The sequence below is a fragment of the Catharus ustulatus genome, chromosome 7 (assembly GCF_009819885.2).
Source record: "Catharus ustulatus isolate bCatUst1 chromosome 7, bCatUst1.pri.v2, whole genome shotgun sequence".
NCBI lineage: Eukaryota > Metazoa > Chordata > Aves > Passeriformes > Turdidae > Catharus > Catharus ustulatus.
The window spans coordinates 3,405,177-3,421,271 of NC_046227.1; the positions used below are offsets into that span (position 1 = coordinate 3,405,177).

Here is a 16,095-nt window from a genome sequence, read left to right on the forward strand (position 1 = left end):
CAAGAGCATTTCAGCTTCAAGTTTCTTCCACAAAGATCTTCAAGATCTTGCCAGCCACCGGTGCTAGTGGCAGCTTTACCCCTATTTACACAGTGGTGGCACTGAGACCACGAGAAGGAGCCTTGCTCAAGTCATACTCTGTGAGCACATAAACCCCCAGATTGCTGGGATTTTAAGTCATTTGTATGTGCAGAAGCATCAGCTAAATGTCCACCACAGCTCCCCTCAAATCATTAGTGCCTGGCTCTCGGGGTGTGGGTTTTGCATGATGCAATATTATTAACGTTATAATTATTACATGCTGCTGTACCAGATGATGTGACAGCAGAGTCCTGTGTGGCTGCACACAGAACACTTCTCACACCAGAGGTGGAGGTTGTTCTAAACCTGATTCTAAATCTAAACCTGATTTTACAGAGAGAGAAGAAACACAGAGAAGTGATCTCACACAGGACAAACAGGAAAGAATATAGAACTATGGAAGTTCTGCCCAGGTCACCATTTAATAGCCCAGTAGCACAAAAAATATTTTTCTTTTCCACTTCTGGGGTGAACATAATTTCAAATCTTTAAAATGGGAACAGAACTAGAAGTAATCTGCATTTGATCCCAGAAAGAGAAAAAAAAAATCTATTAGAACTCTTCATTTTTACTTAATTGTTTTTGTTTCCAGGATAAACAGATACATAAAAGTTTCCTATCTAAAATTATTTTTTTTTTTTAAATTAAAATATGATTAAATGTATTCTGCCACATTATATATTTTAGGCAGTAACAGAAGACAATATTTTAACAGTACTTCTTTTGAATCACTCCACAGCTTTCAGCAGGAGTCAATTTATACTGCAAGAGAATAATGATGTACCTCAACTCATTTTAATTTCTATAATTGAATGAGAAATAGGAAAGCCTATTGAAAGGACTGTATTCTGGTCAAAGACTAATGAGAAAATAGTTTTGAGTCTCTGAGTCAGTGGGTGTCATGGTAACAATGCATTATCGAAATCTGATTAGTATGCTCAGCAGCTTTATAAACGATAATATGCTCTTCTAATAGTATTTCCCTTTCTTCCCCTGTGCTAAGTTTTATATTCACAACAGGTAAGAGGAAAAGGCAGCATTCTGTTTATCTGCAAGTTTAAACCATGTCCAGCACTCACAAACTCTGAAATCTGTCATGCAGCCATAGACAAAGTTTTCTACCACCTTAAAACAAGAAGCTCAACCTTCCATTTCTCTCCTCCTGTATTATGTGCAATTATTTAAGTTAAATATTATCCTCTTCTTTTAAATGTAATTATTTCTAAGGATATACACACACAAAAAGAGAATACAGTGAAAACACAAGCATCTTAAGGAAAAGCCTACTTTTCTTAGGAGAAAGTGATGCAAGAGAAGAGTAAGTGCATGTTTAATTCACCCCAGAAAGCGTGACTCCTGCTTCTTGATGTTTTGACAAGAAGGAGGGGAGTTTCTTGTGTTTAGAGGAGTGTGTATCCCTTTGGTAGCTCATTACAAACTCAGAAATCAGGAGGAACCATGAAATTAAATAGGATACATTTCCTACTCATGAAGAAAAGAGCTAATATTGCTTCATAAAATAAACACAATGAAAATACAAGGTTGAAGGCTTAATAATGCTCCTTTTATAACCAAGCCTCAGGTGAATAGCCAGGCAGACCTTTATTGTATTAACAGTAAAGAACTCTATTTAAACTGCTGCCTCACAAATCTGATGCAAAGTAATTTCAACATATAGAAGCTCAGCCTTATCACATGCATTGCGTTTTAGTTTTGAGAGTAAAATGGTGTCCTATTTTTCAAGAGAAAGACCAAAAAACCTAATTCATGTTTGCCCTATTTCCATGACCCTTGTAACTTAAATATTTAATTTTTATTTTCAGTCTTCACTTCCATTTATGAATTCAGCTTCAAATCCATAAGATGAAAGGGCAGGAAAGCTCATCTAGGTAAACCCAAATACTCTCAGTCATATGACAAATAAATGCATAATACAAGTCAACTTTCCAGTATTATTAATAATGGGACTGTGTTTGCCTCAGTGCATGAACAGGGAGAAAATGAATGCAGCAATACCTGAAAAGCTTATTACTCCTTGTTACGTGCACTGCCACAGGGACAGTGCTGAAGATGTACAAAATACTAAAAGCAATCAGTCTTAAGTCAACACTGTGAAAGGCAGAGGAAGGTTTTATCTGCACGTCTGGGAATTCAGAATGAGAGCAGAGAGGCAGCAAAGCAGGCAGGGAGTGAAGGCGCAGGGCCAGCTCAGGGGCTCTGGCACTGACCTGGGCCTGAAGCAGCATCCTGAGAGCCAGTCCGTGTGCCCTTCCCCTGTGAGGAGGATGTTGCCATCAGGGAAGCCCCACGTCTTCCACAGGCGGTCATCGCCACCGCTCACCACGATTTTTTTCCGGGGGTGTAAAGCCAAGCTGGAGGAGAAAAGAAAGGCAGGTTATGTTCTGTACCAGAACCAATCCATAAGATCCATTCAACTCAGGGCAATAGACCCAGAAGTCTGATTTTGGATGGACTGAGCAAACAGTGATGCTTTGTAAGCTCATGAGAATTCAAAATACATGCTGTGGAGATGAGCTTCTGTGGCTGATGAAGAAAAAAGAACATGACTGATTTCTGTGAAACCAGAATTGTTTTCACACTCTCTTGAAGTTCCACTTAACACTGAAACAAAGCTTTGAAATACTTTGTTAGGTTATGTTCTAACAAACATGCAAGAGGGTAACAAGTTGCACCAACATGATTAACTTTCCCACTCATCCAAAATAATTCCAAAAAGCAGCCTGTCCCCACTTGTGCCCACAGGTGTAAAGTCTCCTACCACTGTGAAATAACTCCAGTGATAATTACAGCCCAGGAGCTACAGTTGTTGCCAGCACTTCAGAGCCCATTGACTGGGACTAGGTCAGAAAATTCATTTCAATTCTGTACTCAAAATCTGTTCCATGTTTTCATTTTTAATATGTAGCACGCTGCGATGTAATGGAAATCATACACTTAACACAACCCTAGACTGAAAACTCAGTTTATTTTTGATTTAGCAACTGCAGTGCAGTTTTTAAATGGATCCAGGGAAGAAAATCAATCTGTTGGAAAGATAACAAGGAGCGTATTTCATATGGATTTGGTTATTTGATTTAAATCATTGTAATGCCTTACTATTTGTTGAACATCAAAAAGTTCTAGTAGTTGACTTTAGTCCCAGAAGTGGCTTATTTAGACAGATTAAATCTGGAATTCAGAATCAAAATGCAATAATGGGGAGAGGAATCACAAATAGGTGCGTGCACCTATTTCAGCTGTGCATCAGGGTCCCAGCTTGGAGAGAAAAACATTAAAGCAGAATGAGAGGAGACAATGCTAAGCACCCAAATGGGAAGGAAAGAGGGGACTTAGAAGGCACAATGTCATAAAAATCTTTTTTATTAGCACCTTTCCCCTGCACTCAAATTATTTCATAAAATTCCTAAACCAGAACCACAGCATCTACTATACTGGAAAAATAATTCCCTCTATCAAATCCATGCTAAAAATATATTTATGTGAACTAGAATTTCATCAGAAAACATCTATCCTTGCAGTTCAATGCCCAGCCTAGGAAGATTCCTGCACACTCATCAGTTGAATCCATCTCTTCGAGTAAGGAGCCTGAGATTTACTCATTCTCTAGTTTCTTAGAAAAAAATGTTTTCTATCTTCTCCTAAAGAGGATAAAGTCCCTCTGCATTTATAGGAGAAAAGAGAAGGAGGGAATGATGCTATTTAAATTCTCCAGAGATGCACAGAGAGCAGTTGTATCACTCAGATTGGCCACAACAGATATCTAGAAGAGCAAGGGGGAATGGAGATAAAAGGAGAGAATGAAAGGCTGAGAAAAGGCACCAGTGGCCTGCAAAAGAAGAGCTGTCCCACAGTCCCTCTACTACAGAGACTTCTGAAGCACCAACAACCCCACTGCTGCTCTCTGCATGTGCCTACAGCTGACATTTTTCTCTTAATCTGCTTCAGACACTTCAGATCCCCTCCAGTTTTTCCCTCCAGATGTTTCTGCTCTTAGTGGGGGTTGTTGTGACACCTTTCCATCAGCTCTCTTGCATTTTTCCTGCCCTCTCAGTTCCCAAGGTGACAGCCTTAGGTCACCACCAGTTCACCTTTCATGCAGAAAAAATTTTACCTGGTGTCTTCCTCTATACCCTGACTCTTCTCCTGGACAATCCTTACACCCTGGCCAGGCTGCAGCTGGGCTCTCATCCATCCTGCCTCAGCCCCCAGGAACATCCTGCCTACCCTCAACCCTCCCAAACACACTTCCAGTCCAACTTCTGAAATGCTCAAACTTCTGCAGTGACCACACGTTCCAATGAAGCTTTGGGAAAATCCATGAAGCGAATTTCATACGGAAGAAAATATCCATATGAAGGTTGCAAATTTGTTTTTCACAGTCCTTCCTTTAAACTGCAGAGCTTCTGTACAACGCTGCTGCTGTCCAATGTTTTTCTTCCTCCATGCCATTTTTACAGGCACACAGTGAACACCATTTAATTAACAGCAAATTTGTGACACAACTGCTGTTGAGCTGCTTCTGAGAAAGGGAAGCCCATTCATCCAAAAGGCATTCTATATGCAGCATTAATTAGGCACCCTTGTCTTCATTTCTGGCAATCCAGCATTGTATAGATTTTTGCTTCATCTCTGTTCACAGGGTCTAATTATTTCCAGCACAGAAGACTTTGGGTGGATTGGAATGGAAATCAATAATGGAACATGTGTGATAGGAACATTATTTTTCTCCTCCTCCTCCTTTGGGATAAAGTGGGATCAGTGGAGACTCAGCCAAGAAAAAAAAAACAAACCCAACAAAAAACCCTCTCGGAGATTTGCTGCTGTTGAGTATATAAATACCCTTGTTTACACAACTCACTCTGGCATTATAAGACATTCTCATCTCTTCAGCACTTGCCATGGTAGATATATAGTACTCCCAGTAATTTGCTTTCAAAACAATCATCGATTATTTTAATTTATTTTGACTGAGCCATAAATAAAAATACAGTATCTTCTGATGCAAAACACTTTTGGTCTCAGGATATTCCACATTTCATCACTTCACACACAAAATCAACCTGCAGGTCAAAAAGTGCTGTTGCCTGGGGGTCATCAGCTGGGTGTTTAATACAGCCACTAACTAGAGGGAGGACAGATCTCAGATGATGTGGAGGAAAACTTCCTGGCACCAGGGTTTCTGAAACACTGGAACCAATGTGCCATGACCTGCCTGCTCTCCCAGCTCTCAGCTATTACCCAGGTAGAGGGGTTCCACCATGGTTAGGAGAGGGACTGTTCATCCCCCACACAAAACTGGCACTGCTTGTATGTGAAATAAAAACCTAACCTAAATTGTCTCAAAATTAGGCACTCAGAGAATGAAAAATGCAAAATTAATTACCAGCTTAGTACTCCTAAGTGACTTATCCAGCCTCACCCAGTTTCCCCATGGCAGAAACAAGGACAAAATCCAGTTTTCTGTGGTTTCACATATAGGATTTCTACAGAAAAGTATGTTCTCAATATAGACAGCATTCAGCTGCCAAATTCTAACACAGCATTGTACTGAATATTGCTTGTGATACGTAATTTTTAGAACTTCATGATTTGATCACATTTATTTGCATTCCCGGGTACTGGCAAAGAGGTTTCTTGTAAATGCCAGTAGCTGCTTTCAGAAAGCTCTTCTGCTGCATTTCTTGCTCCAAAATATGAAAGCAGTAGAATTTCTGCAAGATTAAAAAAAACCCAAATGCATTTTTCCTAGTGACAGAAAGATTTCAGCCAACATTTTCTTACACAAAAAATCAGCCCTGCTCACCATACCTAGCACAGGAAATTTTGGGCTGAGCAGTTACATTTAGGTGAAGTTACAGCTGGCTGAAAACCTTGGGTTTACAGTGGAAACTGTTGGGAAATTGCTGATATTTCTTTCTCTACCACAGGGCAGGTTTTAGAGGCAAGGACATGACATGCACTGAATTCCAGAGGATGGATACTGGTTACAGCCTCAGACAAGAACAAATATATATAAATAAGAGGGCACCAACAGCCCTACTGAAATCAGTGATATTGTTCACATGCACATAGTTATATTGCTGGACTGCACCCTAAAAATCAACAGAGTTTGTAAAAGCCAACATTTTATTCCAGACCTGATTTTGCTGGACATAAGCCAGTTGTGCTGAGACAAAGGACAAATGAACCATTAGGAAGAGTTCTTGTGGCAATGGATGTGTGAACTGCACAACCCAACCACGTTTTCCCACCTCTGAGCTGCCCCCAAGGTGTTCCCACTCACCTCTGAGCTGCCCCTCAGCTGCTGCCACCCAGCTTGGGCTCAGGAATAGTGGGATGGTCACTGCTCACTCAGCCCCACATGAAGCAAAAATCAAAGGGTTGAGAGCTTAGCTGAGTGATAGAAGCTACACATATAATGATTACAGAATCCACAGAATCACTGGGTTGGAAGACACATTCAAGATCAGAGTCTAACCCATCCCCTAACACCTCAACTAAACCATGGAGTGCCACATCCAGTCTTTTTTTAAACACATCCAGGGATGGTGACTCCACCACCTCCCTGGGCAGACCATTCCATTCACTCTTTCCATGAAAAATTTTTTCCTAATATCCAACCTAATTTTCCCTTGGCACAGTTTGAGACTGTCCTCTTGTTCCTCCTAGGGAAAGAGCCCACCCCCACCTGAGCACAGCCACCTTTCAGGGAGCTGTAGAGAGTGGTAAGGTCACCCCTGAGTCTCCTTTTCTCCAGGCTGAACAGCCCCAGCTCCCTCAGCCATTCCTCACAGGGTTTGTGTTCCAAGCCCCTCACCAGCCTTGCTGCCTCCTCTGGATGTGCTCAGGTGTCTCAAGGTCCTTCCTAAACTGAGGGGACAGAACTGGACACAGCACTCAAGGTGTGGCCTCACCAGTGCCAAGCACAGGGGAAAAATGACCTCCCTGTTCCTGCTGGCCACACCATTCCTGACCCAGGCCAGGGGCCATTGGCCTCCTTGGCCACCAGGGCACTGCTGGCTCATGTTCAGCAGGCTGTCAAAGCAGAGTAGAAGCAATGTGGGAAGTGGCTGAGCCAGTAGAGCTAAGATAATAAATCACTTGCTTGGCTTTGTTGTGTCAGGATGGGTGGATGGGATATTGCTAAAGTAAAGGAACTGTAACTGCACCTGGACCCCAAACCCAGCCAGAACCAGGCTGGGAGCTTGAACTGTGCCTAGCAACAAGACAAAGGTGAAAAGATAAAGGTGAGGAAGACTCCCTGACTTCATCATTAGGAGACCACTGACCTATTTCAAACACCCACCCACCCATCTGAAGGAAGGAACTGCGCAAGCGCAAAAGGACTTTGAGCTCATTTTAATATGAAGCCAGGGTAGGTGTGATTAGGCAATACATATATATAGGTGTGTTGGGTAATTCTATGAATATGTAAGACTTTTGTGGATAAAAGAAAGTGTACTTCTGTACTTCACACATCCCTGTGGGAGATTTCTCCTGGGTGTGCCCAGGGTCAGATTAAACATACCACTTTAACTGGTTAGAGAGTCTCTGTTTCTGCATCACACTCCCAGGATCTCACTGAAAACAGGCTCAGCTTCCACAGGTACCACAGGCCAACGAGTAGGGCCCACACAACACAAAACACATCAAGGGAAGGCCCATTTTCATCTCACAGACTGAGGGATGGCTGTGGCAGTCATGGAAATTCCCTCTCTTCCACAGGGGAGTGACAGAGAGCACAGACAGAGATAAATCACCCTTTTTCTGCAGCACATCCCTCATCACTCTACAGCTCCCTGAAAGGTGGCTGTGCTCAGGTGGGGTTGCTCTCTTTCTCCAAGCACCACTGACTGAACCAGAGGATGCAAGCTGCACCAAGGGTAGGATATTAGGAAGAAATTTTTCAAGGAAACACTAATAAAGTATTGGAATTCTTTGCCTGGGGAGGTGGTGGAGTCACCATCCCTGGATGCGTTTAAAAAAAGACTGGATGTGGCACTTGGTGCCATGGTTTAGTTGAGGTGTCAGGGCATGGAATGGACTTGGTCCTGGAAGTCTCTTCCAACCTGGTTACTCTGTGATTCTGTGATTATTTCCCTCCTCCCTCATGAGGTGGCTGGGGAGGAGGAAAGCCAAGGTGAACAGTAGCATTCCAGCTCCAGCTGCTGCTCCACAAACCCACAGAGCTCCTCAGCCACACTGAGAGACCTCGGGGCAAACAGGGCAAACAAAGGGGACAAACAGCCAGACCAAAGCTCTCTGCTAAGATTAACCTGCAAAGAAATAAAAACTGAACACCTCACAGCCTAATCCATCACTCTGAATCCCAGAGGCCTGGGATTTTGAGCTTTCTGTGCTTTCTGGCACTGACCCCCTGCAGAACACTGCTTTAGATCTGAGGCCTTGGAGAAGGCTCCAAATCTGAGTGATGGAGTTAAAGTCATGGGTGTGTAGTTAAATAGAAGTGTGGGATTTCATATGGTGAAGGGTTTGGAATTTGGGGTTTTAGAATATAGTAATAGGTATGGGACAAAATTCTTGGGTGTTGTCTCTTTCTTCTTTCTTGTTCCTTTTTCTCCATGGTTTCAGGCAGTAGTTTCTGGTTGGACAGTCAGTGCTGCACTGCAGGTCACAGGAGTTTGGTTATTGGGTCAAAAGTATAAATAATATAGGTGTTAGTCTTTAATTGGATAGTTAAGCTTTGAAAGACCTTGTAACTAGCTAGATACACCTCCATTTTCTCACTTTTAGCTTGGCAGCTAAAACTACTGAAGAACTCTCTGTACTTTGGATAAGATTTAATAAACAACCAAGTCTGAACAAAAATCCATCTCTTGAGCATTCAATCCTGACTCAGAGTAAAAGCAAAAAAACTAAATTAACCTGTTTCAAGAAGTTTGCCCGTTGCAACTCCTCCTAACATGCCTTATTTGAACATCATCTCTCATTTCTACCACCTTTTTTATCTTGGCTTGAGTTACCTGATCTCACCTGAAAGCATTCTTCTGTAATAATTATAACCCTGACATTTAATTCAGGATTTTATTAGGCAACAGTAGCATAACTCAATAGCTTTCATTCCTGTTCAAGGTCTTAAAATTTATCTTTTTTTGGCAAAATGGAAGAGGGGAAAAATGCTTTCAATAGAGAGGATAAGAGCTAAAATAGAAAAAAAAAAAAAAAGGATTAAGAAATTAAAGAAAAAAAACAAAACAAAAACATAAAAGAACATAAGAAGGGGAAAACACTCAGCCCAAAGCTCCTATCTTTTGTTTCACTTCTGTAAATGCCCATCTGGAAGTCAGTGATAGATCTCAGTCACAGCAATGCTTTAAAAACTCCATCCTGTCTGGTGAAATTCCTGGCTGCTTCCCAAGCTCCTGTGACTCAGGATTTGGGAGGGAGAAAACTTGCTAGAATCTCAACATACTTGAAGTTAACCTTCTAGACTGCCCAGCAGACCTTGGTACACCCCAGAAAATAACGAGAAAACAGTCTTCCAGAGACTTGAACTTGTATCTCTGGAGGCCAAGCAACTTTCAAATTCACAGTCGAGTTCATGTACTTATCCTAGTCCCCATGCACACAGAATCTTCACTCTCAGCTGCAGAGCAGCAGCAAACATTTTTATTCCTGTAAAGTGGAATAAATTCACACACTTTCTAACTAGCAAACTCAGTTCTCCTCTCAAAGAGAAACAACTTCAGGAAGTGGACTCTCCCTACAATATAAAGTGCCTCCAAAAACATTACAGTATTAACAATTGTATTTAATATTTTTATTAATAATTTAATATTATTGATTAATAATTGCATTAACATCACAGTTAAGTCTCTGATACAAACACAGTTGTGATAAATCCAGAACATTCATTTTGTGGTGCTCTCTGATCACTTTCTGTTTATCCACTCTATCTGCAATTATCAAAATGCATCAATTTGTATTAACCGAGTGTTGTAACCTACCCAGGTTTTACTGCATTAGATCTGACTGTCTACATGCCATGCCAATATCAAATCATTTTCTTCTTAGCAACAGAGTTTGGTCCTGGATCAAATCTGAGAAAAAGTCAAAATTATGCTGTTGACCTGCACGTGTTATCAGAGGTCTCATCCTTTAAAGACACATGCATATTCCTGAATTATGCAGTACCAGGAGCACTGCTGATTTCACAGCATATTAACTTAAAAACATCCATAATCCTGCTCAAGACTGAGTCCTTAATCACATCATGGCAAGAAGATTTTTCTAGAACCTATGCAAAATGTTTATGCCATTAGAGTCTCGTGTACTGTAAAACTCTGCCCCCTAACATTAAGCTTTTTATCTAGAATGTCTGTAAATAACAACAGGCATGAATCTAAATTACTTCTCAGTAATTCATTCTCAGTATTCATTCCTTTGATTGTGCTTATAGGGTTGTTGATAATTTTCCTGCTGGCCACACGAAAAAAAAATTCCTTAATCTACAGCATCAGCTGTTACACATTACAGAAACAGCTCCCTTCTAAACTGCCTTAAACCAGAGCAGCAGGCAAGGAACAAACCACTTTGGTCCACACAGAGAACCATTGTTTATTTTCAGTGAAAAACCTAGGGGTGAGGTTTGGCTTGATTTTTAAATTGATTTCAATTGTCATAAAGTTTAGTTGCTGACAAAGCTGTGAACAGAACAGATCGAATAGTTGGGGTATTTTTGGTAAAGCTGAGGGTGCTATTAAAGAAACCAACTAACTCAGGATATGCTCACTCTGTAGCTCACAAGCTCTTATTTAATATGTATTTGAATCAATTTTTCAAGCTTAGTCAACTTATTAGGTAAGCAGCATGCTTTAGGGAGAAATAATTAAGCCAAAAGCAAAAAGAATGAAAGTAGCAACAAACAAGTAGATGCAATTAAAAAGTTAAAACATCGACATCCTTCCCTAATAGCTTTCCTCTGGAGTGAAAGCTGCACTTCCGTGCCTGAAATGATTTATGCCATGATTCACACTGCCTGTCACTCACCTTTTACTACTCCTTTATGAAAAGTGCTACATCACTTCTTTTAGCAAAAGGCAGCCCCCAGGAGCATTAAATCCCAGCATCCAAAATAGCAGTGTAACGAGATTAGCTGGGATGTGCAGCCTCTGGAAGGCAGCTCCAGAAGAGATCACAGCTCTCAGCACAGCTCTCCAGAGCAGCAGGGCAGAGACACAGAAAAGCAGGGGCAGACCCTGGGCAAAGCTTGGCAAAGGAAGAGCCCCTGTGGGTTTTCACACTGCACCTCTGCTTGTGAACCACTTCATGGGCAGAGAAGAAAAGGGAAAGGCAACGGTGGCAAACTTGGCTAAAACTTTTCCTACTCAGTACATCCCTGTTGCCTCCTTTCTTGTCCTGTGCATTGGATAGAGAAATAAAGGCTGGGCTTCCTTTGGAATGAGAGATTGCTTTTCTAAAAGGCTATTTAGCTTGCCCAGCTTGAAAAGATGCAGATTGCTTTCACAAAAGCTTCTACCTGTGGCCCGGTCTGAATTAGTTTCCATCATTACTGTTAGCAATTCCCAGTCTTCTGTTGCATGGCAGCTTTTTCACAGATGATTAGGAGCAGTGTTGTGGTATAAAAGAGTTTGGAAGAAAAAGTACTTGAAACTTGCCAATTGGTAAATTCTGTTAAAATTATCAAGGTTGATAAAGGAAAATATTTTAAAATATAATTGGCAATTAGAGCATCAAACTAACTCAGATTTTTAAATTAATCAGAAACCAAAGCACTACCTTTTCAAGCTCAGTTTCCTGCCACAGTTTCTTTCTCATTTTTGGAGGCAGAGAAGGGTTTAATGCTCTGTGCTTTATTTCACTATTGTAATGCTGAAAAATGCTTCCATCAACAGAATTAATGGAAACTCTTGTGGGAAGAAAGTTACATAAACAAATAGTTTCTTCAGTTAGGACTAAGAGGCAAAATCAGCAGCTATGAATCACACTGTTCCTCTGGTAATCTCTGTAAGCAGGTGTATGTGTATGAAAATGGATTTGGGCTTCAGAAACTCTCTAGTGCCAAGACCCCAAGTTGAACTGCAGCCCTACAAGGCTGTGCTGAGTCTGGCCCATGGGGTGGGCAGCTTTTCCCACCAAAAGCAGCCATTCCACTTTTCCAGGACATTTCAGCAGAGAAGTTTTTTGAGCTGTTTATTCTACTCTCATCTCCTGCACAGAGTTACAGACACATGTGCTGAAAGGCATCACCACCCTGGGCTGAGGAAGGTACATCCAGAACTGATTTGTAGAACTTCTCCTTTTTCAAAAAGTAGGTTCTACAACAGCTCTAGGTGGCCTTTTTTGGGGTTCAGGGTTCAAAAAGTGTTATGTTAAACACAACCCTCATCACTGTGAGTGCAAGTAGAAAAAATTTCTCTTAATTTTTCACTCAGGAATATGGAGAAAGCTTCCCTCTCCCTTTTGTCTTAAAATCTTCACATATCAGATAGTTGTTACCAACACTGTCTTAGGCAAATTCAACTCTCTAAGCAATGCATTCTTTCAGAGGCTTTTTAGAAATCATAACCAAACATGAATACAGCATGTCAGTTCAGACCTAATTTGAAGTAATTACCCAACATTACAGACACAGCATCCCTCTTCACACATTCCAGAATTACAGAACTAATTTCCTTAGTTTGCAACAGCAATGTACTCTAGACCTTGCTACCTGTTTTTCCTCTTAACAAGTATTACCTGTCTTGAATTTGTGTGTCTAAATTCTTTTTCCTAAATATATGATGTGGCACTTCACTTAATTCGAGTTCATCTTGCTGATTTCAGACCATCTCTGCAATTTGCCAAGTTTATTTTGAATTCTGATCTGATACAGAAAAGCATTTTCAGATCCTCACAGCTTGGTGTCATCTGCATACTTTATAAGCTACTCTGTATTCCATCCTCCTCACTGCTAATGAAAACACTGAACAGAACTGATTTCCTAAGCAAATTCCCCAACTGAAACTCAGCCTGTGGAGTTCAACCAAGAGGTTCCTGGCCCAAACCACTACATTAGTTTCTACTAAAACTCACCCTTTAGAAAGGAACACAATTGATTTTCAAACTCTAAATACAGGAAAAGCCACCATTTCCTCTGCTAAATTGTTGTGATAGTTAATTATGCTGGTTTATTTTCGTAGAATTTTACTTTAAAATCAGGCCAGCTGCATATTAAACTCTAGTTACTGCATCAGAGAAAATATCCACAGAAAACAATGACTTAGAGAATTGCAGCCTGACTCTTCCCTATTCCACCATGTCATTCCTTACACTCTGGATTAATCCTCACAGGCAGTAAGAGGTTAAGGATTTCTGAATATTTGGTGAGACCTGAACAAAGTAATTATGTTTTTTATGAGAATCAAGTCATATTTTTGTTTGCAGTTTTGCTATGGAATTATGTACAGTCACTCACAGAAAATTATCACCCTCTTGGGCAAAGCCAAGCCCTTGGAGACCATGGAATTTCTACAACGTTTCCTAGACAATATTTGGTATATTTGACAAATTCTCTTCCCACCCTTTCTCCCCATTTGCTGTCCATAGGCATTACAGGGAAGAAGGTAGAAAGCAAAGCTCTTCAAAACTGGAGACAAACCTTAGAGAAGCCCAGATCCATATAACTATGTAAAGTAGAAATAGGTCTCAGAATTTCCTTCAACATCCAGCATGCACAGAGAAAAAGAAGTTGGAATAGAAGAAGTAAGAGATTCATTTTGGGAGACACTCCCAGAGGGGGGAAAAAAAAGCTGGAGACATATTCCAAGTGTTGTTACTCACAGATTTACATTTTGACAAAGCCCTGAAAATATTCCTTGGAATGAACACAGAGAACAATCTTCATGGTTGACTCTCCCAGCTGCTTTACCTCTTCCTAGGCCCAAAAATTATAACATACCAGGCCCTGGAAATGTTTAAGTAAGGCAGTTCTAGCCTTTATAAAGATGCATGGAAGAACACTGACAGAAGAGTCTGGAATAATAAAAACACTGACATATAAAAATGACTGCTGGTACTTATGAGTGTTTCTGATACCTATGGGAGCCTTACAGCCAAGTTACAGGAGTTATCTGAAAGGAGTTACCTGAAAGGTGTCTTCATTCTGTTTAAAATGGAATGTTTTTCATCACTTACTGATACCTACAAAACAACCCCCTGAAGACTCTAAGTCATGCAAGCTGCAATTTTTCAATTCAAAGCATATTTGGAATAAAACACCTTTTCCTGAGTCATATCCAAATGAAACTGATGGGATTCTAGATTTCAGTTTTTCTCCTTTGTTAGCATTTTCACCATCTGCTGCCATTGGCACCACCTTCTGCCATTTACAGACCCCAGATTCATGTTCCAAAGTGGTTCTAAATGTTAGGATGATCCCCACAACCTAAAAGTTCTGCTGTGCCATGGATTCAGCCAAGAATCAGAGTATCCCAGCAGGATCATGGGTGAACCTCTGGCCCAAGACACCCCAACAATCCCACCTTGTGCAGTGTTGTCCAGCTGTTCCTGGAGCTCTGGCAGCTGTGATCATTCCCTGGGGAACCTGTCCAGTGCCTGAGCACCCATCCCTTCCCAACATCCACCCTAAACCTCCCCTGGCAGAGCTTCAGGAACCTTCTGGAACACACCACCATACTGTACCAAGGCTTTCTAAATCTCCCCATGACCATTTTGCTCAGTGGTGTCCGTGCTGAACATCCAAACTCCTGCAAAGAGGATGTTTATAAAAACCACATGACCACATCAACCTCAAGGGCTGCCATTTATCCTGCTCCCAAATTAGTCTTCATTCACTTCACACTGGGCTATAGTGAGGGACAAAGATCAGGCTCAACAAATACATACTTTTAGAGCAAAATACAGTCCTGCTTCCAGAGCAGGAAAAAGAGGAACAAAATTGCTGGGAGACTTCAAGTCATCACTGCCATGGAAAGAAATGTAGAGCCTATTTATAAACAGATGTATGGTTTTCTCATATCCTGTGTGAGACTCAACAAAGCTAAAAACACTTCAGTTTTATTTTGCCATGACCACTTTGTGTCCCACTGCATGTGCATCACACACCTGTTCATGAAAGAGAAAAAGCCCATATTCCTACACTTTGGCCTGGAGACAAATACTAATCCACAGAAAGTGAAGAACTTCTGAGAATCTGACCATATACTACTGAAACCCCAGAGATTAACATGTCTAAAGTAATTTTTTTTACATATTTAAACATCAGTGTTTCATTTAAGATGCCAGAGAACTATGAATGAGGAGAGGGGTGCCTACTTATGCTTGACATGAGAGAGACCAGACTCACAGGAAATGTTATCATGCCATGCACTCTGTAAAAAGATAATGATGTCTTAGAGAAAGTGGTGGATGAACAATCAGTCAGCAAAGCCTCAAGACCTGCAAGATTTGGTTCTGATGAAGCACAGGTATGAAGCACAGCTCAAATACCAGTTTCCTTTTGAGAGTAAGCACATCTGCACTGCTGCACGTCTCTGCCAAGCCAGTGGCTATTTAGGGACCAGGATCTGGTATGCTGGGGATGGAAGGTTGCCAACAGCTGCTGCAGAGATGAAACCCCTGGATGAAATGTTGGGATACTCACTGATTACTGCACAGGTGATGACAAACCCGTGAACTTTCCAGCAACAGCTCTGTGTCTGCATAGTATCCCCAGAAAGACCATACAAGTTGTTTGTTGGGGTTTTTTTTCTGTTACAAGCTCCAGCTCCTCTAAATTCAAAATATTGGAATATTTTGTAGCACTAAAAATAACCCCTTTATACTAACTAAAACCCAGCAACTTGAAAGCCAATCCTTAATCAGCTTTACCAAACCAGCTGATCACGTGGAGTTGCACGTGGCTCTCTCACACATTCTAATTTTAACATTTGTAGAATACCATTTACATTTGACCAATATACACTGCAGACCAAACCACCCATCATGCCTAATAGAGCTCACTATTGCTGC

At 41.1% G+C, this 16,095-nt stretch overlaps 1 protein-coding gene across 4 annotated transcripts in view; it reads right to left on the reverse strand.

The window, feature by feature from the left end:
* The window catches only part of SPAG16 (sperm associated antigen 16), a 365,904-nt gene that overhangs the window by 189,253 nt on the left and 160,556 nt on the right, over positions 1–16,095 (reverse strand). For all 4 annotated transcript variants that reach the window (XM_033064223.2, XM_033064222.2, XM_033064225.1 and 1 more), the window contains one exon: positions 2,310–2,453. In XM_033064223.2, the coding sequence (XP_032920114.1) occupies positions 2,310–2,453 (144 nt within the window). The remainder of the gene's footprint in view (positions 1–2,309; positions 2,454–16,095) is intronic.